This window comes from Salmo salar, chromosome 11 (genome assembly GCF_965601325.2).
Source record: "Salmo salar chromosome 11, fSalSal1, whole genome shotgun sequence".
Lineage (NCBI taxonomy): Eukaryota > Metazoa > Chordata > Actinopteri > Salmoniformes > Salmonidae > Salmo > Salmo salar.
The window spans coordinates 28,632,343-28,658,503 of NC_138301.1; the positions used below are offsets into that span (position 1 = coordinate 28,632,343).

Here is a 26,161-nt window from a genome sequence, read left to right on the forward strand (position 1 = left end):
TACAGTTGACCGGGGCAGCTTAAGCAGGGCAGAAATTTGCCAAACTGACTTGTTAGAAAGGTGGCATCCTATGACAGGACCGAGTTGAAAGTCACTGAGCTCTTCAGTAAGGCCATTCTACTGCCAGTGTTTGTCTATGGAGATTGCATGGCTATGTGCTCAATTTTATACACCTGTCAGCAACGGGTGTGGCTGAAATAGCCGAATCCACTATTTTGAAGGTGTCCACATACTTTTCTCAAATTCACTAAAGTTTGCCTCTTCCTCTGGTCCTCAAATTTCCCCAGGCCTTTATAGTTAGTCTATAACACAGAAAATATGTTTTTTGATAACTGAACTGCAATTTAAATTAATAATAGCAAAATGGGATCCCCCTCTTTTTTAACAATGGCCGAAACTGCTTTCAAAATACTTTTCCCGCAATTGCATTAAGAACTGTTGTGCAATGACTGCTTGTCAGAATACATGTTTCCCTCCCTATGGCTCCCGAAACTTAAATGCACCTCGAGAAGACTATTTCTAGAACACACAACAAGCAGACTAGGTAAAACAAAAAATTAAAAAGATGAAAAAAAATGAGTCACTACTATGGGGCTGTTGGATTTTGTTTTAATAACATTACATGGTAAAAACACTAGCAATGGAAAGTTACATCCTGAGTGATAAAGTATAGGCTTTGAATTACTTTGCCAGCAGCTACAGTAGGCTACACAGCGCTGTTTGAGTTGAGCGCCGAGGTGGTGAGCATTTGACTATTTAATAACCCTTCATCTGAAAATCGGGAGTGTCAGCAACAATCATATGTCAGTTCAGCGCACACAACGTAACAGAAAAAAAAATTCAGAATACATTTATTTTGGAATTTATTTCATAGAACAATGTATTAGGCTGTCATGTACAAAAAAAAAATGACCTCTCCAGAATCCATATGAAGGAAATCAGTCAGAGTGACAAAGAACTTTTAGCCCCTCTGACAGACTCAGGGAGGAAAATATCTGAGAGCAGGCTTGCACTGGTTTCCCAGGATACAGCAGGCTGAGATTTCCCCCTCTGGAAGCCCCTTATGACAGTCCATTACCCTCAGTTCACCATCCCCCATACTAGAGACTGTCTGCGGAAGAGTCTGGATTTATGGGGTGTCCTTCAGCTTTGACATATTACAATGCTATATTTGTGTTATGTAACCATCTTAAGTACGTGTAACTACAAAAAAGGTCATTGGGGAATCATGAATTTTGCTTGATATGAACCTACAGGAAATTGCTTGTGCATTCTGAAAGATTCCCTGCTGCTAGCTAGGCTAACTTATCAAAACATCTTCAATGAAGGATCAATTCCCCCAAGAATACTATATTTTTAAGACCAAGGAACCTATCAGGTCAAGACTAGCTGTGTGTCTGACAAATGGAAATGCCTCCTGAGACGCAAATGTTGTACGTTCTATTTGGCCTAGATTTGAGCAGTCCATGGGTAAGTCAAAGGGGAAAATAACCTTGTAGCATCTTGTACTAAGCCTGCCCTGAATGACAGCTCTAGCCTTTGACTTTCAATAGCTGGAATGATGCCCAGACACACATGAAGTAGGATTTATGGTTCAAAGGTAGAAGTATAAACTGTTTAGGAATGGCCTAATTCATCTGTATTGGTGTCAGGAAACTGTTAATATCCTAGGAAGGGATGTTGTTGACACTTACTCTGCCTACGTATAACGTCCACAAAAAGACGAGTCCTAGGGCTTCTCTTTGAGACATTTTTTAAGTTGTTATTGGCACTACCACTGTCAGAGCCTAGGCAATGTGGCTGTGGCATGCATAAGGCCCATTCATCAACGTGATTTTTCTGCCAATAACAAACAAAAAAGCCACAAATGTACAGTACCCATGTTTATGCCATGCCTAACATTTACTCTCTACAAATATGACGCAAAGATTATGTATGGAAATCATTCTCCTGACACACAAAAATACTATTGCTGTTTAATTTGATGTAGTCTACTTAGCCTACTGTATGGGAATAGAGAAAGAATGAATTGTTTGGTCTCAAGAGAGAAATCTCATTCAGGGTTAGCACTGATTAGAGGGCACAGAGGTTTAAATATATGTTATTGAGAAATACAGGATGAGGCAAGTGAGGATAACCACTTGTATGGCTTCATTTCTGACCCAGTAGCCCCAGCCTTCACATGTCTGAAGACGTTGGTAGTTGAAGGATTATGTCAGCCCCTCAACCTAGCTGATTGGAGGGACTGGATGGAACTAATCATCTATCAAGCTATTATTTCAGATCTGTGAACACCCAAGGGGAAGGGAATAAGGTTTGAAATGGGACCTGGTTACTGTCTTTCCAGGGGTAGTTTTAAAGAGGTTCAAACCTGGCTAACATTAGGCTTTCCTTCCTGCTACACCTGTTTTTTCTATGACATTCTTGAGAGTGCTGCTTCCCTCAGGATCTAGGAATTCATCTGAGACTAGCCCTCGGGGGCCACCAGTCAGACACTCCAGGTGAAAATTGCAAAAGAAAAGTCCTGCCATTTTTGCTAAAAGCTGCCATCAAACTACAAAACCCTCATAGTCCTACATTTCATAGCCAGAATTAGGTGAAAACAAAACCATGGAACACTAGAATCAATCCTGTTCATCTGGGATTCATTACACCCCCCTCCCCCTAACCACCATCAAAGATTCCATTGTGACATTCTAAACTCTGATGAGAGTCTGAGAGAACAGCATATTCTAAGCATTGCAGCATGAGCAACACTAGAATGCTTTGTTAATGGAAATATCACTCTGGTACGTCCAGCTAGTTGAAAGAATAGACAAAGCCATGAGTCAAACATAGATATCTTGTAACTATTGGGCTGACTCACACACCTAACAGGAAACAAAATGAAAAAGGATCTGCTGATCAATACATTTGTTACACTAACAACTGGTCCATGGTCAGAGACAGGGCTAATCAGGCGTTGAGTCAGGTCAGGGAGAGCGAACACAGAGGCAGGAATCTGCAGAGCAATGCATTTATTTCCATAGCAACAGAGCTGTGACATAAATCAACAGGGATATCTGTGATAAGAGGGTTTATCTATGAGGAACATGATGCAACAAATCAAAGAGCCTCTCAGTATTGTTGGAAAGATGCAGTCTGACAAAGTCCTCTCTCGACAGGCAAACAAATCCAGGTGAATATTGGGCCAATTTTCCTACCAGTAGTGTTTCCGCCAAACTGACTTGACGCAGATAAAAAAAATAAAAAATTAAAATCAGTCATCATGCACATACAGTGCATTCGGAAAGTATTCACACCCCTTGACTTTTTCCACATTTTGTTATGTTACAGCCTTATTCTAAAATGGACTAAATAAAATAAATCCTCAGCAATCTACACACAATACCCCATAATGACAAAGAAAAAACAGTTTAGATGTGTTTGCAAATGTATATAAACATTTTATTTTAAAGAAATACCTTATTTACATAAGTACTCAGACCCTTTCCTATGAGACTCAAAATTAGGCTCCGGTGCATCCTGTTCCCATTGATCATATTTGAGATGTTTCTACAACTTGGAGTCCACCTGTAGTAAATTCAATTGATTGGACATGATTTGGAAAGGCACACACCTGTCTATATAAAGTCCCACAGTTGACAGTGCATGTCAGAGCAAAACCAAGTCGAGGTCCAAGGAATTGTCCATAGAGCTCCAATACAGGATTGTGTCGAGGCACAGATCTGGGGAAGGGTACCAAAACATTTCTGCAGCATTGAAGGTCCCCAAGAACACCATGGCCTCCATCATTCTTAAATGAAAGAAGTTTGGACCCACCAAGACTCATCCTAGAGCTGGCTGCCCGGCCAAACTGAGCAATCGGTGGAGAAGGGCCTTGGTCAGGGAGGTGACCAAGAACCCGATGGTCACTGACAGAGCTCTAGAGTTTCTCTGTGGAGTTTGGAGAACATTCCAGAAGGATAACCATCTATGCAGCACTCCACCAATCACGCCTTTATGGTAGTGGCCAGACGGAAACCACTTCTCAGTAAAAAACACATGACAGCTCGCTAGGAGTTTGCCAAAGGGCACCTAAAGGACTCAGACCATGAGAAACAAGATGATCTGGTCTGATGAAACCAAGATTTAACTCTTTGGCCTGAATGCCAAGCATCACATCTGGAGGAAACCTGGCACCATCCCTACAGTGAAGCATGGTGGTGGCAGCATCATGCTGTGGGAATGTTTTTCCAGTGGCAAGGACTGGGAGACTAATCAGGATCAAGTCAAAGATGAATGGAGCAAAGTACTGAGAGAACCTTGATGAAAAGCGCTCAGGATCTCAGACTGGGGCAAAGGTTCACCTGCCAACATGACAACAACCCTAAGCACACAGCCAAGACAATGCAGGAGTGGCTTTGGGACAAGTCTCTGAATGTCTTTGAGCAGCCCAGCAAGAGCCCAGACCCTGAAAACAGTTGTGCAGCAACACTCCCCATCCAACCTAGCAGAGCTTGAGAGGATCTGCAAAGACGTATGAGAGAAACTCTCCAAATACAGGTGTGCCAACCTTACGGCATCATGTAACCATGTCGAACAATTTTACAGAATTGTCCTGTTTCCATCACAGCTGTTGTAATTATTATTTAAAAAATGTATACAGTATGACTTTACTTGCATGAAAACTGTGGATGGAAACGTGGTTTAATTCAAGTCAATCTCAATAGAGGATGGTTTCTCCAATCTGCATGTAGTAAAACAAACTACTGTAAAGTATAATATCTCAAGCTATGGATGACAGGCAATAATGCAATGGCTGAAAATGTGACAAGGTCAAAGCAAACAGAAACCCAACGGTAAAGAGGGGGGCAGTGACAAATCTGTGTGTTAGAAATGTTGGTTTACTACAGAGGAGAGATGAGATGCCCAATAACTGGTCTATACTCAAACTCAGTGACACATTTAGGATACTAACAGTATTTGGCCTAATATATATATATATATATATATATATATATATATATATATATAAATAAATAAATAAATAAATAAATAAATAAATAAATAAACCAGAGACAGCAGCATTGACAACCTGATTCCACAATGATAAAATGGCCCAAAAATGAGACATGTTTATATTGGTAAAAACTTCCTCATTCTTCAGATCACTTGTGGAGCAACAAGATATTAGGCAGAAGGTCATACTTTCCCCCCCTCTCTGCAAACTGCAGCAACCCAAACAGGAAATACATTCCACATGACCAAAGGAGGCAGACATTGTAATAGATGCTGCCTTTAGCTCAACAACAATACCAAAGACCGCTGGGTTGTAGTAGCACATATGAGGGGATTATTCAAATCCTTTAATAAGATAGTCAGTTGAGTTGGACAGTACTGATTGAAATGTGTCTTACGTGTGTAACATTCAGCCACACCGAGGTGAGGAAATAAGTGTGAATGCTATTCATGGACTACAGCTCGGCGTTCATCACCAAGATAGGGACCCTGGGATTGAACCCCTCCCTCTGCAACTGGATCCTGGACTTCCTGACTTACCCTCACCACCTGGAGCTGGCATGCAACAACTAAGGCTGGCTCAATTATCAGATAATCGTGTAACTGACAATTATGGACAATAACCATGAACAAAAGCAATTCATCATAATAGTCTTAGTACATTCATTTTTAGGAGAAGGGGGTATTCAACTTTATATTCAAACAGATACCCAATAGCAGTTAGGTTTTACATGAAGTGGGTAAAATTGGTAATCATTTCACGAGCAGCACAGTCGGGAGGAGAAGCTTCATTTCCAAAAGTCCCTAGCAGTCAAAACCCATTCGGTTTTGAGATGTGTTGTCACCAAAGCTGTGTTGTATTCATTACATATGTTGAAGATCATTTTCAAAGATGCATTATAAGCTCAAAACATTTAACAATAATGACAAGTTACATTTGCGTAACTTGTAATTGTTACCCAAAATTCCATAATCGTCACAGCCCTAGCAACAACACCTCAACACGGGGGCCCCTCTGGGGTTTGTGCTTAGTGGTCTCCCTGTTTACACAAAACTGCGTAGCCACGCACAACTCCAACATCATCAAGTTTGCCAACAACACGGTGGTAGGTCTGATCACCGACAGCGATGAGTCAGCCTATAAGAAGGAGGTCAGAGACTTAGCAGTGTGGTGCCAAGACAACAACCAGGCGATGATCGTGCACTAATGGAGAAAGAGGGGAAAGCATGCCCCCATCAACATCGATGAGGCTGTTGTAGAATAGGTCGAGAGCTTTAAGTTCCTTGGCGTCCACATCACCAAGGACTTAAGGATGGTCCACACACAGTCATGAAGAGGGCAAGGCAGCGCCCCTTCCCCCTCAGCCTGAAAAGTTTTGGCATGGGCCCTCAGATGCCTCTACAGCAGCACCAGCATCTTGACTGGCTAGATCAGCACTCTGTATGGCAAATGCACCGCCCTGACCTCAAAGCGCTACAGAGGGTGGTGCGGACAGCCCAGACATCACTGGGGCCGAGCTTCCTGCCATCCAGGACCACTATATCAGGCAGTGTCAGAGGAATGCCCGATTGCCTAAGACTCCAGCCACCCAAGCCATAGACTGTTCACTCTGCTACCGTTGGGCAAATGGTACCAGAGTATCGGCTCTCGAACCAACAGGCTCCGAGACAGCTTCTACCCCCAAACCATAAGACTGCTACATAGCCAACTAATGGTACCCGAACTTTCTGCCCTGACTACCTTGCACTGACCTTATGAGCATGTGCGCACACACACAAACTACATCCCACAAAACCTCCCACACACACACACTTTTACACTCCTTCTAGTCTGTTCTTTATTTTACTCTTATTATTATCATCCATCCTGATGCCTAGTCACTTTACACTGCCTTCATGTACATATCTACCAAATATACCTCGTACCTCTGCACATTGATCTGGTACTCCTTGTAAATACCGTAGCTCCATTCTTGTGTATGTTATTCCTCGTTAACATTTTATTATTAAACTGCATCGTTGGGAAGGACTCGTAAGCAAGCATTCCATGGTAAAGTCTACACCAGATGTATTCGGAACGTAACAAATAAAATTTGATTTGAGTGGGAAGATACTGTACTACTGGCATATATCTTGGCAAAATGTGTCAAATTCTCAATCCAACATTACCGCCCAAGCAGAAAACTATAACAGTCAACAAATCATGCAATACCCATCAATGTATTACATCGAAAGCAACGGTGCAGCATTATTGATATTATTTATCAAGCAAGCTACCAAATGCACCGGATAGCATGGGCTTCTCCCGTTCTGAGGATGCAGCAAGCTTGCTCCGGCTGTCACTCACTGGTTAGCTTGCTATAACACAAGCAAATGTTTATGAAAGCGAGACATAACGCAACCTAGATATACTAGCACGGCTAAATACCGATCGATCACGAATGTAAAGTCAGTAGATATCTAGCTAACTACAGTAAGCAGATATGAGCTCGGAAGACCAGTTGTGGGGCGGTTGATTTTTCTTTCAAGTAAAGAGGTCGCAAAATTGCCCAACCAGCTCGCTAATTGTTATAAAAAGCCACATTAGATTTGACCTACTATAAATCGTTGATAATCTTTCAAATCCGACCAGCTTGGTACTAGCCGGTTGTGAGGTCAGTTCAAGTGAGCCGACATAACCAGATTTGAAGCATAGACGTAGCTCGTAGGCTAGTATTTATGAATCTGATCACTATTTAGCAGGAAGGTGCAATATAATCTCCGCAAGCGCAGTACACCGGTTTCATCGAAACTCATGCAGACAACACCGGGCACTATGTTGCAAGCTATTAATACGGCCTTTTAACGCCCTAAACTAAAACGCCTCTGTCAGGCTCGAGTGGAGAAAAAGTTCAGCAACATAATCGTTACACAAAATACACAAGAAACTATCACTGTAACAAACGCTACCCGGTTTGGAAAAGCATTTTTTTTATTGTATTTATTTAACCTTTACTTAACTAGGCAAGTCAGTTATGAATTCATTCTTATTTATAATGACGGCCTACCGGGGAACAGTGGGTTAACTGCCTTGTTCAGGGGCAGAACGACATATTTACCTTGTTAGTTCGGGGATTCGATCCACAAACCTTTCGGTTACTGTCCCAACGCTCTAACCACTAGTCCCTATAAGTCACACACCCAAAGATCTAACGTTAGCAGCCAGGTAACTAGTAAGTTAGGCTGTACATTTTCAGAATTACCATAGACTATTATTAGGGTTCCCTACCGATTGTAAACATGTTTGGCCCCTACTTTGACAAGTTTACCTAGCTTAGTTACCTAGCATTAGTTAGCTGACCATCTACCTTCCCTGACCCTCGAAAGACACTCCTTGAAATTGCCTCGCAGGGAGGGCAAAGATACAACATATTTGCAAAAACAATGTCCCGAAACCAAACAAATCACACTAGCTAACGTTAGTTTGTCCACATCTACATTATATCAGGGATATCTTAAAATACATACTAAAAGCCAGTTCACTACCAAGCATTCATAGTTTGAATAACTTAGAATTTCTAGCAACTGTTGCTAAAACTGTAAGTTTCTGGTTAGTAGTTACTGAACGGCCACAGAACTCCCAAAGACCACAGCTAACTAGCTAGTTATCGACAACTACTGTTAGCGTTAGCTGTCTAGGTACTGTAGCTAGTACTCTGCGACACGTTTTTTTAAGCTAGCACACAATACAAACAAATCTAATACAACTGGCACAGTAGGGTAGTATTCCTTGTTACAACTGTTATTTGTAACGAGAGTAAATGTGTTAAGAGCTTTCAGATAAAACGTTTTTTAATCAAAGTACAGTTGATAAGCGCATCACTTACCAGCTAGCTAGGCATCCACCCTCTTGACATCGAATGAAGTCTGTATACAACGGATATGACGTTTCTCTATATGAACCAGAGCGCGTGAGCTAAACTACAAACCTTCGGTTGATCACACCGATCAGACACACTCAAAAACCTCCAATTCGAAGTGAATGCAGAGGTGAAAGCTTCAGATATAAACATATTTTTATAACAGCATTACTTCATCACAAATATGATGTTTTATGTAGATAACATGGCATGACATTAGTTACAAATTCAAGTATGGAAGAACAATACATTACGCTTTTAATAACTAATTTCATCATTATTTGAATCGATTATTTGTATTTATAAACAAACCCACTGAAATGGTAGAAAAAAAAATTTGCTCCAAGAATCGAATTGTCACACAAAGGTATTTAGGTATATTCCGTGGAGTTATCCGCCCTCTAGTGGTCTTTTTAAACGGAATAGGTGAAGTATCACTTATCAAACGCTAGAGGGAGACAAATATTCGACACTAACATGTCTCCCACTGGACGAGACGCACTTAGGTGGTCCACACATTGACGTTGTTCTAATAATATAATAATCATCGGGAAATACAATATTCAGCATGAATTGACATTTCCCTTGGTCCTATGTTTAAAAACATAATTTCATAAAATAGTATCACATTACAGTTTATTAATTAGATTTTACTTTAGTTGACTTCATCTTATTCAATGATACTGTTGTCACTCTATTTTATAATTGACTTGTGAAGTTTCTTTTGTCATGGAATTTGGTAAAACTACTCAATGTCTTGAATTGTAAGTTAAGTCGTTTGGTAATGTTATGGACTTAGCTACATAACAGTCTTGAACGCTGCATTACTGATACAGTATGTGTGGCTGTGCTGCACGATCCGAAGTATCGTGTTATTATAGGAGGGGCGAGTGTAGCGGGTTGGTTGCCCTTCAAAAGCCTCTCCTCTCGCGCCTTACAGTCTCACTCAACCAGGGTAGTTGAGCTGAAAGGACCGCGCCCAGCACCTCTCGACACCATGGGACTCACACACGACCCAACCTTCCAGAAACTGGAGAAATGGTACCATGAACATGCTCTGCACCTCAACATGAGGAAGATGTTTGAGGAAGACAAGGAGAGATTCCACAAATTCAGGTATCTTTATGGTTGACTTTTATTTTGAAATTGTCCGTGTTAATTTGTTGAAGATACACACAGTATCCTTATTCTAAAAAAAACATAACATCACCAGTGTAACATGTGATTTCAATTAAAATGCTGTCCATTAGAAAATGTTGTCTTCACTTCAGGCTACCTTTAGACAAAGCACATAATGTGTCATCATCAACAGATGCTCCCAATAAAAAACAACTGTACAATTTGAGATCTTTGCTATTGCATTAGTGACATAATTCATTCAGGTGCAACTGTCTCCTTCCCCAAAATATGAAGTAGTGCCTTTTATCAGAGTAGCTTATGGGCTCCCACACCATAAAAAATGCACAGCACTTCTGGCTGAACTCTCTTCATGTACTGCTAGTGATGTGCGGGTTTGTTGTCTGATGTCTGTCTGTATTGCTGTCTGTATTGTAATAACCCTAACCTTCTTAAGTGCATTACAAGTACTTCCACATACACAAGCAAACAGTAGAGTTGGGATACCCTGCTTGCCTTGGAATTATAAATAAGTGGGTTTAGGTTTCAATTGGGCTACCCCTCAAATTCACTACAACATGCTTGTGGTGAAACAAAACAGATTTATATTTGTTTCATGGTAAAGGGCTGTTTGATTTTGTAACTTGTGGGCAAAAGGTTATTGAGTTAATTACCTAAATCCAGAAACAGACAGAATTACATATAGAATCCCTCATTTAATAGGATCTCTGTGGAAACAGATCACTCACTCTGTCAAATGTTCTGTGTCTGAACAGCACAACGCTGAAGACAGATCATGGAGACATTCTGATTGATTACTCTAAGAATCTCATCACTGAGGATGTCATGAAGATGTTGGTCGAACTGGTAAATGGCTGCTTCTCTATATCATAATGATTCAAATAACACATCAATTACAAATAGCCATACTGTATTTGGCATTTACCTACAGTCATTACAAAAACAGTGTTCTTCTGCTGTGCGTCCAGTAGCCTATCAACCTTTCTGACATGGAAGGCCCATTTGCCCACCAATAGATGTATGTATGTTTTCTCTAGGGGAAGTCGAGGGGGATTGAGGCCGCCAGGGACAAGATGTTCCATGGAGACAAGATCAACTTCACTGAGGTGCGTATCTGAGCTTTAGCCTGAGCGTGGTTTATTACCAATGTTATTATCATTGTGATAATGACTGGCCAAATGTAACACACCTGACACCTCCTCAGAAATTGGCTTGAAACAAATCAATGGCACTACATACATTTGCTGTAATTCGTATATCAGTGTGTGTCCTTACTGTATCTTCTCCTCCTCCTGCTTGGTTAGGGTCGTGCCGTGCTCCACGTGGCTCTGAGGAACCGCTCCAACCATCCCATCATGGTTGACGGACATGATGTGATGCCTGAGGTCAACAAAGTCCTGGAGAAGATGAAGGGCTTCTGCCACGTGAGTGGGAGCTGAACCAAGGGTCTCAATTTCGTAGCAACCCCCCAAATCTCTTAGCGAGACAATTTTTCCAATTTGAATAGTTACAGTACCGTTTATACATAGAATTGCTAGCTATCTCCCTGTGGCATTCAAGGCATAACAAATGCAATTTGACTGAATTGTGTAGGCACTTTTTTCAATGGTCTACTCGTTTGTGTCTGGTGTAGAAAGTTCGCAGTGGTGAGTGGAAGGGCTGGACTGGAAAGTCCATCACAGACGTTGTCAACGTCGGCATTGGTGGATCTGACCTGGTAAGTCAAATTCTTGCGTATCATTTGTTAAAGTGTCAATATTTGTATTTATTTAACCTTTATTTACCTAGGCAATATGATGTTTCGCTATTAGGTGTGAAAGCTACCTCTGCCATCACTGTGTATTTGTTGTGTCTTCTTTGCCAGGGTCCTCTAATGGTGACTGAGGCTCTGAAGAACTACTCCAAGGGAGGTCCCCGTGTGCATTTTGTCTCCAACATTGACGGCACACACATCGCCAAAACCCTGGCTGAGCTCAATGCTGAGACCACCCTGTTCATCGTGGCCTCCAAGGTGCCGCTTTTGGTTGTCTTTACCGTACCAGTGCATTCACTGGTTTTATTGTTTTGTCTTAACACTTGAGAGAGAGATATTCGTTTTCAAAATGGCCTAAAAAATGTACAAGAAAGACAAAAAAAAGTCATTGACAAAGCGCAAATAAACTCTACAGGTGATAATATGGAAAACTCATAAAGTTCCACTCAGCTTTAGCAGCAACAGTTGTTTGATACAATGGACGTTTCCATTGAAACAAAGGGATCAGTTGGTGCTGCATGCCATGTCGTGCCTTCTCTCCTATGCCTCTGTAGAGTTGCAGCCAAAGTTATGACTGAATGACTTTCCTATTGTCACCCAGCCCTGAGACTGGGTGGCGAGAGCAGCATGAACTGCTAGTGGTTTAGTACTGTACACAGTAGCCTAAACACACATTAGAAATGCAATGTCTTTGGTGTTACTGTAGTGATCTGTCTGTCCCTTTTCAGACTTTCACCACCCAAGAGACCATCACCAACGCAGAGTCTGCCAAGGAATGGTTCATTGAGCACGCTAAAGATGTGGGTAGCCTTTTTACCTTTAGAAAAATACAGGGAAAGAGGTTGAATTCTATGACTGAAGATGAATGCAATGTATGTTAAATTAAACATTGTCTTCTTTACAGAAATCTGCTGTTGCCAAGCACTTTGTGGCGCTCTCCACTGCCGGCGTAAGTTCTCATTTTTGCAACACACCATCATAAATGCAGTGTTATGATCTGCATGTGTTGCTGTAAAATAAAATAACATTCTAATTCTGTTCTTTCTATCTCCTCTCTTCTGCAGCCCTTAGTGAAGGCCTTTGGCATTGATCCTGACAACATGTTTGGCTTCTGGGATGTGAGTGCATGTTATCTGATGATGCAGAATGTCATGTGTGCATTGCGTTGGGGGTAGTACAGTGCTCTTCCTGCAATCACAGGCTTTTGACGGGGGGACTTAGGCAACAGCTATAAATAGCGTAGACTTCTGACTGAAGTAGGTGCCTGGGCTCACAGGCTGGCAGCTGTGGGGTAATCAGAAGCCGCCCTCTCCAGCTCTGCCCTCAAAGAGTATTATATTATTGGTAGCGACCTTCTCCCTTGGAGAGGTTACTGTAAAGGCTGGGTCGCATCAAAGGTCAGACAGCTACATTTAGTTACATTGTTGGTATTTAAAGGGTAACGGCTCTAACATGCCGTGCCCTTTCACGTCTGAGCAAATAGCTGCTTGCTCTCAGAAGTAAGATGTATAAAAGGCAGCGGTGTGTATTCATGGATGCCAAGGGAAGCCAGGCTTCCCCAAAATGGACCAAAAAATATATATTTTTGGTCTATTCTGTGTTTCATAAATGTCCTTGAATTTGCAAGAGTCTGATTGCATGTTACCGGAGAAAGCATCCGAGCGAACGAAACAGTGCCCCCCCTCTGTCAAATAAAATGTTATAGGTCACATACACATGGTTAGCAGATGTTAATGCGAGTGTAGCGAAATGCTTGTCTTCTAGTTCCAACCATGAAGTAATATCTAACAAGTAATCTAACAATTTCACAACACCTACCTTATACACACAAGTGTAAAGGAATGAATAAGAATATGTACATATAAATATATGGATGAGCGATGGCCGAGCGGCATAGACAAGATGCAGTAGATGGTATAGAGTACAGTATATACATATGAGATGAGTAATGTAGGGCATGTAAACATTATATAAAGAGGCATTGTTTAAAGTGACTAGTGATACATTTATTACATCCAATTTATTAATTATTAAAGTGGCTAGAGATTTGAGTCTGTATGTTGGCAGCAGCCACTCAATGTTAGTGATGGCTGTTTAACAGTCTGATGGCCTTGAGATGGAAGCTGTTTTTCAGTCTCTCGGTCCCAGCTTTGATGCACCTGTACTGACCTCGCCTTCTGGATGATAGCGGGGTGAACAGGCAGTGGCTCGGGTGGTTGTTGTCCTTGAGGATTTTTTTGGCCTTCCTGTGACATCGGGTGGTGTAGGTGTCCTGGAGGGCAGGTAGTTTGCCCCCGGGGATGCGTTGTGCAGACCTCACTACTCTCTGGAGAGCCTTATGGTTGTGGGCGGAGCAGTTGCCGTAAAAGGCGGTGATACAGTCCAACAGGATGCTCTCGATTGTGCATCTGTAAAAGTTTGTGAGTGTTTTTGGTGACAAGCCACATTTCTTCAGCCTCCTGAGGTTGAAGAGGCGCTGTTACGCCTTCTTCACCACGCTGTCTGTGTGGGTGGACCATTTCAGTTTGTCCGTGATGAGTACGCCGAGGAACTTAAAAACTTTCCCCCTTCTCCACTACTGTCCCATCGATGTGGATGGGGGGTGCTCCCTCTGCTGTTTCCTGAAGTCCACGATCATCTCCTTTGTTTTGTTGACGTTGAGTGTGAGGTTATTTTCCTGACACCACACTCCAAGGGCCCTCACCTCCTCCCTGTAGGCCGTCTTGTCGTTGTTGGTAATCAAGCCTATCACTGTAGTGTCGTCTGCAAACTTGATGAGTTGGAGGCGTGCATGGCCACGCAGTCATGGTACGTGTAGCGTATATCTGATGCTGTCTGGTCAGAAAGAGTATGACATTGTTTCCACCTGTAGCATTGAACGCAAGGGAAGCCAGCGAACATTTGGCCTCCCTTGATAGAAAAATAAATAAAGTAATAGCCAATCAGCATTGAGCAAAACTGAGTGAGCTCATCTGTGAATCGTCCTGGCGCACCAAATAAAGTGTCAAGGGAAGCCAGTTTAGATTTGGCTTCAGACCAATCACATCATAAGCCAAACATCATTATTGTGCTGTTGTCCTCTGGTGGCTAGCTAGTTAGGTAAAATCATCCCTTTCCTAAATTAGCCATCGATGGAGATAGGGATTTGGACTCGTGGTTTTACTTAATTTTCCGTACTGGTCAATGATTATAACGGCGATTCTGACCCAACCATACATTGTGCCCCTGGCCTGAGAGGATGGAAGCTCAACATGTAGCTAGATGTAGTATGCTAATGTTAACTAGCAGGCCTGCATATCGTTGCCCATGAAAGGAAGTTAGGCTAGCGAGCAAGTATTTTAGCTAGGTAGCCTAGGACAACAAAAACTAAAAGTGTGTACTGTCATAGACCATTTAGGCAACATAAAAGATGAGGATGGCATTGGCGTTTCTCTACACGTAGGGTGAGTCAACATGTTTTTTTATACTTACACATACACATACACATATATATATATATATATATATATATATATATATATATATATATATATATATATATATACACACACACACACACACACACACACACACACACACACACACACAGTGGAAGTCAGAAGTTTACATACACTTAGTTTGGAGTCATTAAAACTCGTTTTTCAACCACTGCACAAATTTCTTGTTAACATACTGTTGTTTCGCAAGTCAGTTAGGACATCTACTTTGTGCATGACACAAGTATTTTTTTCCAACAATTGTTAACAGACAGATTATTTAACATATAATTCACTGTATCACAATTCCAGTGGGTCAGAAGTTCACATACACTAAGTTGACTGTACCTTTAAACAGCTTGGAAAATTCCAGAAAATGATGTCATTGCTTTAGAAGCTTCTGATAGGCTAATTGACAACATTTGAGTCAATTGAAGGTGTACCTGTGGATGTATTTCAAGGCCTACCTTCAAACTCAGTACCTCTTTGCTTGACCTCATGGGAAAATAAAAAGAAATCAGCCAAGACCTCAGAAAAAACATTGTAGACCTCCACAGGTCTGGTTCATCCTTGGGAGCAATTTCCAGATGCCTGAAGGTACCACGTTCATCTGTACAAACAATAGTACGCAAGTATAAACAACATGGGACCACGCAGCCGTCATACCGCTCAGGAAGGAGACGCGTTCTGTCTCCTAGAGATGAACGCACTTTGGTGCTAAAAGTTCAAATCAATCCCAGAACAACAGCAAAGGACCTTGTGAAGATGCTGGAGGAAACAGGTACAACAGTATCTATATCCACAGTAAAATGAGTCCTATATCGACATAACCTGAAAGGCCGCTCAGCAAGGAAGAAGCCACTGCTCCAAAACCGCCATAAAAAGCCAGACTATGGTTTGCAATTGCACATGCGGACAAAGATCGTCTTTTTTGGAGAAAAGTCCTCTGGTCTGATGAAACAAAAATGGAACTGTTTGGCCATAATGACCATCATTATGTTTGGAGGAAAAAAGGGGAGGCTTGCAAGCCGAAGAACACCATCCCAACCGGGAAGCACGGGGGTGGCAACATCAAGTTGTGGGCGGGTGCTTTGCTGCAGGATGGACTGGTGCACTTCACAAAATAGATGGCATCATGAGGTAAGAAAATGATGTGGAAATATTGAAGCAACATCTCAAGACATCAGTCAGGAAGTTTGGTCGCAAGTGGGTCTTCCAAATGGACAATGACCCCAAGCATACTTCCAAAGTTGTGGCAAAATGGCTTAAGGACAACAAAGTCAAGGTATTGGAGTCGCCATCACAAAGCCCTGACCTCAATCCTATAGAACATTTGTGGGCAGAACTGAAAAAGCATGTGCAAGCTAGGAGGCCTACAAACCTGACTCAGTTACACCAGCTCTGTTAGGCGGAATGGGCCAAATTTCACCCAACTTATTGTGGGAAGCTTGTGGAAGGCTACCCTAAACGTTTGACCCAAGTTAAACAATTTAAAGGTAATGCTACCAAATACTAATTGAGTGTATGTAAACTTCTGACCCACTGGGAATGTGATGAAAGAAATAAAAGCTGAAATAAATAATTCTCTCTACTATTATTCTGACATTTCACATTCTTAAAATAAAGTGATGATCCTAACTGACCTAAGACAGGGAATTTTTACTAGGATTAAATGTCAGGAATTGTGAAAAACTGAGTTTAAATGTATTTGGCTAAGGTGTATGTAAACTTCTGACTTCAACTATGTATATGTATGTATGTATGTATGTGTGTGTGTGTGTGTGTGTGTGTGTGTATATATATATGTGTACGTACGTACGTACGTACATGCATACATACATACATGCATACATACATACATACATACATACATACATACATACATACACACAGAGAAATCATTACCATGGACAGCCGCATCATATTTAGCTAACGTTGATTGGACTAAATCGTTTTTGGTATCTTTTAGATGTCACTGTATTAGACTAAGAATAGGTGATTAGATGCTGTTTAAGTTAAAATGGTGCTGGAATAGTGGAGGCAGCTTCTGTTTTCTTTACAACTTTAGGTAACTCTCTGTGTTCTAAATCAATAGTTGTTTAGTAGTCCAAAAATGCAATATGTTTTGTGGACTTCACTGGACAGAATTTTCTCTTTTTGGTTTTGTAGTGAAACAAAGGTGTGGTTGAATTTATTCTGCCACTGTGTCTTCTTATTGTCTCGGCCTTAGGCCTATATAGTGTATCATGGCGTCATAGCGTATGAACTAACAGATTATAGAGCAAACAATGCAATTATCACAACACTTGGGTTGTAATATGTTTTTTATCTGGATTGGCTTCCCCGGGGATTTTACCCACGCACCACTACTGATAAAAGGTGGCATTCACATTGAAAATAATTATGAGAAGTGAGAATATTTAGAAGTTGGGACCGCCTTTTCATATATAGGCCTACCTAGCATTTTATTACTTAATACACACTGTGTTTATTATATTATTACCCAAATTAAGTGCTGTGTAATATGGGGGATTCATTCTCTGCAGTGGGCTGAAATGTGTCACCACAGGTAAGGGTTAATGATAAGGAATTTCAAGACAATGGTATGGAATTTTTAGAGGCAAGGGGCCTCTTTCTGGGGCAAGCTGTAGGACCAAGTGAGTTTGGGCACAGTTCCCTGTCTCTGTGTCACATTCAATTACGTAAGCTTCAGAGTGCTCTGAGGTTTATGAATCTTCTCAGGACACCACCAGACACCAATTAATATAAAATACATAGACCAGAATGCACAGCACTGAAATAGTAAAGTCATTTGAGTAAGAATCACGTTTCTCAGGTACATAACATTGGTGTTAGGGTCACTACATTTTGGGGGGAAAGAATACATGTTGCAAATTCAAAGTTGTACTGTGAAAATGATGATTAAGCTCAAGAAATGTGTGTTGATATTGTGCACATTTATAACCAGATTGTTGCTGTTTTTTAGTGGGTTGGTGGACGTTATTCCCTGTGGTCTTGTATTGGATTGTCCATTGCTCTGCACATCGGTATGTACATTATGTTGTAGGTTTATTCTCCCGGTTTAGATATTCTAATGCTTTGATCAGCTGCCTGTACTCTACCTGAGTAGAATAACCTTTGTAATCAGTTGTTAAAAGGAGATATTTGAAGTATAACTCAAAGTCACTGGTCTTTTCTTTCTCCCTAGGCTATGACAACTTTGAGAAGCTTCTAGAAGGGGCTCACTGGATGGTAAGTACAGCTAATTCTTCTCACTGTCCAAAGACTTGGAACCTTTTCTATTGGTCAGATGAATAAGTGTGAGTTGACCCCCTCTTGTTTCTGTAGGACAACCATTTCAAAACAGCCCCTGTGGAGAAGAACGCACCCATGCTCCTGGCTCTGCTGGGTGTCTGGTACATCAACTTCTTCCAGGCCGAGACCCACGCCATGCTGCCTTATGACCAGTACATGCACCGATTCGCTGCCTACTTCCAGCAGGTGCGTCAGTCACTACCAGGGTTAAGAGCCTTTACTAGGGTTAAGAGTCACTACCACAGTTAAGACATGACTGAGTGTAACATAAGTAAACAGCCAAAGCAAAACACAGTGAAGAATGTGTCAGTCTACTTTGGCAATTTACTATAAAATCTATACACCCATGGTTCTCTCCAGACCTGACCGTCCTTGACCAGCACAAAAACATCCTGTGGCGTTCTGCATTAGCATCGAATAGCCCCCGTGATATGCAACTTTTCAAGGAAGTTAGGAACCAATATACACAGGCAGTTAGGAAAGCAAAGGTTAGCTTATATACACATCCTAGCTTCTGGGCCTGAGTAACAGGCAGTTTACTTTGGGTACACTTTTCACCCGGACGTGAAAATACTGCCCCCTACCCTAGAGAGGTTAACTAACCTCCACATGAGCTTCAATGCCATACAACTCTCCTTCTGTGGCCTCCAACTGCTCTTAAATGCAAGTGAAACTAAATGCATGCTCTTCAACCGATCGCTGACCGCACCTGCCCGCCCGTCCAGCATCACTACTCTGGACGGTTCTGACTTAGAATTTGTGGACAACTACAAATACCTAGGTGTCTGGTTAGACTGTAAACTCTCCTTCCAGACTCACATTAAGCATCTCCAATCCAAAATTAAATCTAGAATCGGCTTCCTATTTCACAACAAAGCATCCTTCACTCATGCTGCCAAACATACCCTCGTAAAACTGACCATCCTACCGATCCTTGACTTCGGCGATGTCATTTACAAAATAGGTTCCAATACTCTACTCCGCAAACTGGATGCAGTCTATCACAGTGCAATCCGTTTTGTCACCAAAGCCCCATATACTACCCACCACTGCGACCTGTACGCTCTCATTGGCTGGCCCTCGCTTCATACTCGTCGCCAAACCCACTGGCTCCAGGTCATCTACAAGACCCTGCTAAGTAAAGCCCCGCCTTATCTCAACTCACTGGTCACCATAGCAGCACCCACCCATAGCAGGCGCTCCAGCAGGTATATCTCACTGGTCACCCCCAAAGCCAATTCCTCTTTTGGCCACCTTTCCTTCCAGTTCTCTGCTGCCAATGACTGGAACAAACTGCAAAAATCACATATCTCCCTCACTAGCTTTAAGCACCAGCTGTCAGAGCAGTTAACAGATCACTGCACCTGTACATAGCCCACCTGTAAATAGCCCATCCAACTACCTCATCCCCATACTGTATTTATTTATTTATCTTGCTCCTGTGCACCCCAGTATCTCTACTTGCACATTCATCTTCTGCACATCTACCATTCCAGTGTTTAATTGTTATATTGTAATTACTTCGCCACCATGGCCTATTTATTGCCTTACCTCCCTTATCTAACCTCATATGCACAAACTGTATATAGACTTTTCCTTCTGTATTATTGACTGAATGTTTGTTTATTCCATGTGTAACTCTGTGTTGTTGTATGTGTCGAACTGCTTTGCTTTATCTTGGCCAGGTCGCAGTTGTAAATGAGAACTTGTTCTCAACTGGCCTACCTGGTTAAATAAAGGTGAAATAAAATAAATAAAACACCCACTCCTTGCCCTGAAGGTAGGATGTGGTCGTATATTGTCAGATTTGTATTGATCAAATGGAAATGTGTTTTACTGTGCATACCAAGTCAAGGTTAAATAGTCTGATAATGTTGTTTTAGTATTAGTTTAAATTTAACTGAAACGGAACACTGAAGATGTTAAATTCATGTGATGTCTATAGGGTGACATGGAGTCCAATGGAAAGTACATCACTATCCATGGCAAACGTGTCAACTACCATACCGGCCCCATCGTATGGGGAGAGCCTGGCACCAACGGACAGCACGCCTTCTACCAGCTCATTCACCAAGGTACTGCCTCCTTAAAGTAACTGTCCAGTTAAAATCTGACTTTTGAAAGTTCATATTCTCTTAACTCATACCCAAATAATGTTGCTGACTGGTACATAAGCTCTTCAGCATATTGATTAATGGTCAGCTGAAATGGATGAGTATGTATGTTATGGAAGAGTAATATGTTATATTAGTCCCAGATGCAGTGTGACTGCTGTGTCCTCCACAGGAACTCGCATGGTCCCCGCTGACTTCCTCATCCCTGCCCAGACACAGCACCCCATCAGGGAAAGTAAGCACCATAAGGTAGGCTACCCCTACAGGACACATCTTCCAGCACTACCAACCCACTGGGAACAAACTGGTTAAATCAACATTGTCTCAACGTAATTTGTCAACGTATTATGACATGTAATCTACGTGTAAAATACATTGGATCTAAAATATGTTGAATTTGTACCTTTAAAACAATGTCAGATCTTCAAAACAATAGGCTGGGCAGCTCCTCCTACTGGAGAATGTATCTATCTGCAGCTACCCTTTGACCTCCCATCCAGGCTTTTAACCAAGCCCAGCACTGCTTAGCTATGATATTTGTTACGGACAATTACCAATATGCTATTGTGAGAATGATTTTTGAGAGATCTCCACTTAAAAATGAATTAGATTCACTGTTGCTGTCAAGTCATTCCAAAGGGAAGGTTTAACAGAGCAAATGAAATGTGACCATACTTTACCACTCATATATCATCAATGATGCTATTTAGGACTATATAGCATTTACAAAATAATCAACAGCTATTGTTTTAATTCAACCCAGAATTCATCAAAAAATAGACCATAGACCAACCTTGGGTTTCAAGCTGTGGTTGATTTCAAATGTAATGATATTTTGTTTTATTGAATTGTGTTTGGTTGTCAATGCTTCCAACATTTGAAGGAGATATATCTTCTGCTTGGACAATTCCATCTGTGCCATTGACTCTGTCTAGCTTGTTTATAAATTCATCATTTATATGTTGGATGCACGTCTTCATCTCAACCAAAAATCGAAGTTAAAGAATAGGACTTTATTTCAAGTGCATTTGAAATTTATTTTATTTCGTCCCATTAATTAATTTCGATTTTTGGTTGAGATGGAGATGTAATCCAGCATATCAATTATTAATTTGTAGACAAACTAAAATTAAAGCCAGACTAAGTAGTGGCACAGATGGAACTGTCCACAATGAAGATAAGTCTCCTTCAAATGTTGATATTTGGTTGCGTTGACAACCAAACACAATTCAATATCACTTTTGACATACAATAAATACTGTAGCCTATTGTTAACTTGTCGACAAGTTAGTGATATGTTGGATTCACGTCTCCAACACAGCTAAAAAGTTAAAGAATGGGATTTAGCCAGTGGCTCAGATGGAGTTATCCAAGCAGTCGACACATCTCCTTTAAATGTTGATATTTGGTTGTGTTCTCAAGCATACAAAATTCAGTACTACTTCTGTAATATAGTAAATAGCCTAAAGTTAAGGCTGTCTTACAAACTAATGTAACATTCAACCTTAAAATGAGTAACACATCCATGGCCACATTATGAAGTTACTGTAACCATCCATACATTTCTTCATATAAAACGTGCATGTTCCTGTAATATTCTGTATAGAATCTCAAACCGCATTGATCACTTGACCCATGTACTTTTAAAAAGTCTCAACTTCAATCCAGGCCATTTGGTTCAGCTATTAGATGAAGCACAGTCATAACACATTAATCTGCTGTATAAATAAACAAAATACCTGACAGTGTATTGCCATTTGAACTTTGCTGTGCTTTTAAATGGTTGAAAGCGCAATGACAGACACTTGGGTGAGAACTAAACCAAAAATCAGACATTGTATTTCTATTGGAATTGGGTTATGCTTTTATACAGATGGTTGAAAGCATAGTGATAACACTTTGGAAATTCAACAAACTTCTGGCTGTATTTTTGAGTAGGTGAATATAGGTTGTAATCTAATTGATCAACATCTCAACCGAATATTATCCACATTGAAATGACGTGGTGTATGTGGGAATGATCTGGGAGTAAATACCTTCCCATTCAGTGACTGAGCTAATCATTCAGTTATTCAAGTGATGCCTACTTTTACTGTCTATCTGACAAAAGAGCCTATGCAGTGTTCATGCTGTGTGATACTAGGGATAATGCACAGGGATAATGTCATAATGGGATAATGCCTTACCTGTTGTATCCTCTGTGTCTGTAGATCCTGATGGCCAACTTCCTGGCCCAGACTGAGGCTCTGATGAAAGGAAAGACCACAGAGGAGGCTAAGAAGGAACTGGAGGCCGGCGGCCTGACAGGAGAGGCCCTGGAAACCATTCTGCCACACAAAGTGAGTGGGAGCAGATCCCTCATGGCGCAAGTCCACTGCAGCCCCAGTCCGGCCTAAGACTTTCTATGGGCTTAAACCCTGTTGTTATACTGGGGAGATTGTGTGTCTATTGCTAGGGCAGACACTGTCGCTCTGATAGGGATGTGCGTCCTCTTAGTGGACAAAATAAGTTTTGCATGAGGATGGAAGAAGCTTCAAACAGGGTGCAACACTGTATAATTACAAGTATGCAACAACTGTCTTACAACAGGTTGTGTGATTTTAAAATGTTCCTCTTGTTCTGATGTAAGGTATTCCAAGGAAACAAGCCAACCAACTCTATTGTCTTCAAGAAGCTGAACCCATTCACACTGGGAGCACTTATTGGTAAGAGCTGAATATGGACCTGTGAACCAACAACCAATGATATTTGAAATATTGATCAAAATAATGTATTTACTTGTTATGCTCCCAGTAACAATGTATGGTGTTGTTGTTTGTTTCACAGCCATGTATGAACACAAGATCTTTGTCCAGGGTGTTATGTGGGAGATCAATAGTTTTGACCAGTGGGGGTAAGTGTGACTATTTGAAACCAAGCTCTTCGATAATGTGTAATCTATGACAGATTATAGACAGAGCCTTTATCCTATGAAATTGTATGAACAAATGTTTAATTGACATTCTCTTCTGTCCACTCTGGTGAGTTTTATTGGTGACATTATATTCTGTCCATTATTATGTCTCTCTATCTATCTACAGTTGGAAGTTTACATACACTTAGGTTGGAGTCATTAAAACTCATTTTTCAACCACTCCACACATTTCTTGTTAACAAACTATAGTTTTGACAAGTCGGTTAGGACATTTATTTTGTGCATGACACAAGTAATTTTTCCAACAATTGTTTACAGACAGATTATTTCACTTATAATTCACTGTATCACAATTCCAGTGGGTCAGAGGTTTATATACACTGAGTTGACTGTGCCTTTAAAGAGCTTGTAAAATTCCAGAAAATGATGTCATGGCTTTAGAAGCTTCTGATAGGCTAATTGACATAATTTTAGTCAATTGGAGGTGTACCTTTGGATGTATTTCAAGGCCTATCTTCAAACTCAGTGCCTCTTTGCTTGACATCATGAGAAAATCAAAAGAAATCAGCCAAGACCTCAGAAAAAACATTGTAGACATTCACAAGTCTGGTTCATCCTTGGGAGCAATTTCCAAACGCCTGAAGGTACCACGTTTGTCTGTACAAACAATAGTATAAACACCATGGGACCACACAGCTGTCATCTCTGTTTCCTAGAGATGAATGTACTTTGGTGCGAAAAGTGCAAATCAATCCCAGAACAACAGCAAAGGACCTTGTGAAGATGCTGGAGGAAACAGGTACAAATGTATCTATATCCACAGTAGAACGAGTTCTATATCGACATAACCTGAAAGGCTACTCAGCAAGGAAGAAGCCACTGCTCCAAAACCGCCATAAAAAAGCCAGACTACGGTTTGCAACTGCACATGGGGACAAAGATCATACTTTTTGGAGAAATGTCCTCTGGTCTGATGAAACAAAAATAGAACTGTTTGGCCATAATGACCATCGTTATGTTTGGAGGAAAAAGGGGGAGGCTTGCAAGCCAAATAACACCATCCCAACCGTGAAGCATGGGGGAGGCAATCCCCTAGAAAATTTGTAGGCAGAACTGAAAAGGCGTGTGTGAGCAAGGAGGCCTACAAACCTGACTCCGTTACACCAGCTCTGTCAGGAGGAATGGGACAAAATTCACCCAATTTATTGTGGGAAGCTTGTGGAAGGCTACCCTAAACGTTTGACCCAAGTTAAACAATTTAAAGGCAATGCTACCAAATACTAATTGAGTGTATGTAAACTTCTGACCCACTGGAAATGTGATGAAAGAAATAAAAGCTGAAATAAATCATTCTCTCTACTATTATTCTGACATTTCACATTCTTAAAATAAATTGGTGATCCTAACTGACCTAAGACACGGAATTTTTACTAGGATTAAATGTCAGGAATTGTGAAAAACTGAGTTTACATCTGGACTTCAACTCTATCTATCTCAGAGTTGAGCTGGGTAAGGCTTTGTGTAAGAAGATCGAGCCTGAGCTGCATGGCTCCAACGAGGTCCACTCTCACGACTCCTCCACCAACGGGCTCATTAACTTTATCAAGAAGAACCACGCCTAACCTGCCCACCACCGTCATCCATCCTCCCTGTCCTGCCCCCCTGCTGATGGGGGTGTCTGGGTTGTAGTGAAGGTAGACTGCAGCATCAGTCACCACGCAGAGGAGTATAAGCACTTTCTATGTTTGTAATCATCTGTCTGTGTCTTGTCTGTTTGTTGTGCCATCGGACTGTATTTTATGTACCGTTGTATGTTTAAGCAATAAAGCCCGAGGAGGTGTGGTATATGGCCAATATACCACGGCTAAGGGCCCTTCTTAGGCAACACAGCCCTTAGTCGTGGTATATTGGCCATATACCACAAACCCCTGAGGTGCCTTATTGCTATTATAAACTGGTTACCAACATAATTATAAGGGTACAAATAAATGTTTTGTCATACCCATGGTTTACGGTCTGATACTCCATGGCTGTCAGCCAATCAGCATTCAGGGTTTGAACCACCCAGTTTATAATTCTGGGTTTACCACTGTAAAGGGGAACGCTACTGTAGAGTGAGCCTGTGGAGGGGAGTGTAAACTACATCCCAGACTATCCCACTCCACTGATGGGGAGTAAAGCTTTTAATAAACATATTTACACCAAGCTATTGTCTGTGTCCTTAGTTGATTCTAGCCTGGATTCTAGCCTGGATAATGATGCATTTATGTATGAATAATGGAAACCACTTTCAAACCACACTCTCAATAAATCCAATGAGTTTTACTCATAGGGGAATGTAAGTGTTCCTTTATGTCCAAACCATCACTAGATGGCATTAGAGGACCCCAGATTTGGCCCAGTGTAAACCAAACCAGCCTCAGTTTATTCTTTGGAACACAGGGGCAGAGGTCAATCTATCTCCTCTATTTTCCATCCCCACAAATCCCCAGACATCACAGACTGTTAAGTAGCATCTATACTCAGAGAAAAACAAACAGCAGGCAGAAATA

General features: G+C 41.3%; 2 protein-coding genes across 4 annotated transcripts in view; one reads left to right on the forward strand and one right to left on the reverse strand.

Annotated features, from left to right (window-relative positions):
• LOC106562376 (granule associated Rac and RHOG effector protein 1) overlaps positions 1-8,962 on the reverse strand; it is a 40,830-nt gene extending 31,868 nt beyond the window's left edge. The window contains exon 1 of one of the 3 annotated variants that reach the window (XM_014127229.3): positions 8,868-8,962. The gene's annotated coding sequence lies outside the window, so the exon portion shown is untranslated. Of the gene's footprint in view, positions 1-7,599; positions 7,718-8,867 lie in introns of those variants that run through there. The other 2 variants (XM_014127232.3, XM_014127230.3) reach the window with 2 other exon arrangements.
• An 868-nt stretch (positions 8,963-9,830) lies between these two features.
• On the forward strand, positions 9,831-25,687 carry LOC106562377 (glucose-6-phosphate isomerase). Its single transcript, XM_014127233.3, has 18 exons — positions 9,831-10,016; positions 10,793-10,883; positions 11,075-11,143; positions 11,342-11,461; positions 11,671-11,754; positions 11,902-12,048; positions 12,519-12,590; positions 12,695-12,739; positions 12,855-12,908; positions 18,253-18,313; positions 18,475-18,518; positions 18,615-18,767; positions 20,527-20,656; positions 20,868-20,944; positions 22,906-23,034; positions 23,325-23,400; positions 23,522-23,588; positions 25,108-25,687. Exons 1-18 carry the CDS (start codon positions 9,898-9,900, stop codon positions 25,229-25,231), a joined length of 1,662 nt encoding a protein of 553 aa, XP_013982708.1. The 5' UTR covers positions 9,831-9,897; the 3' UTR covers positions 25,232-25,687.
• The last annotated feature ends 474 nt before the right edge of the window (positions 25,688-26,161 follow it).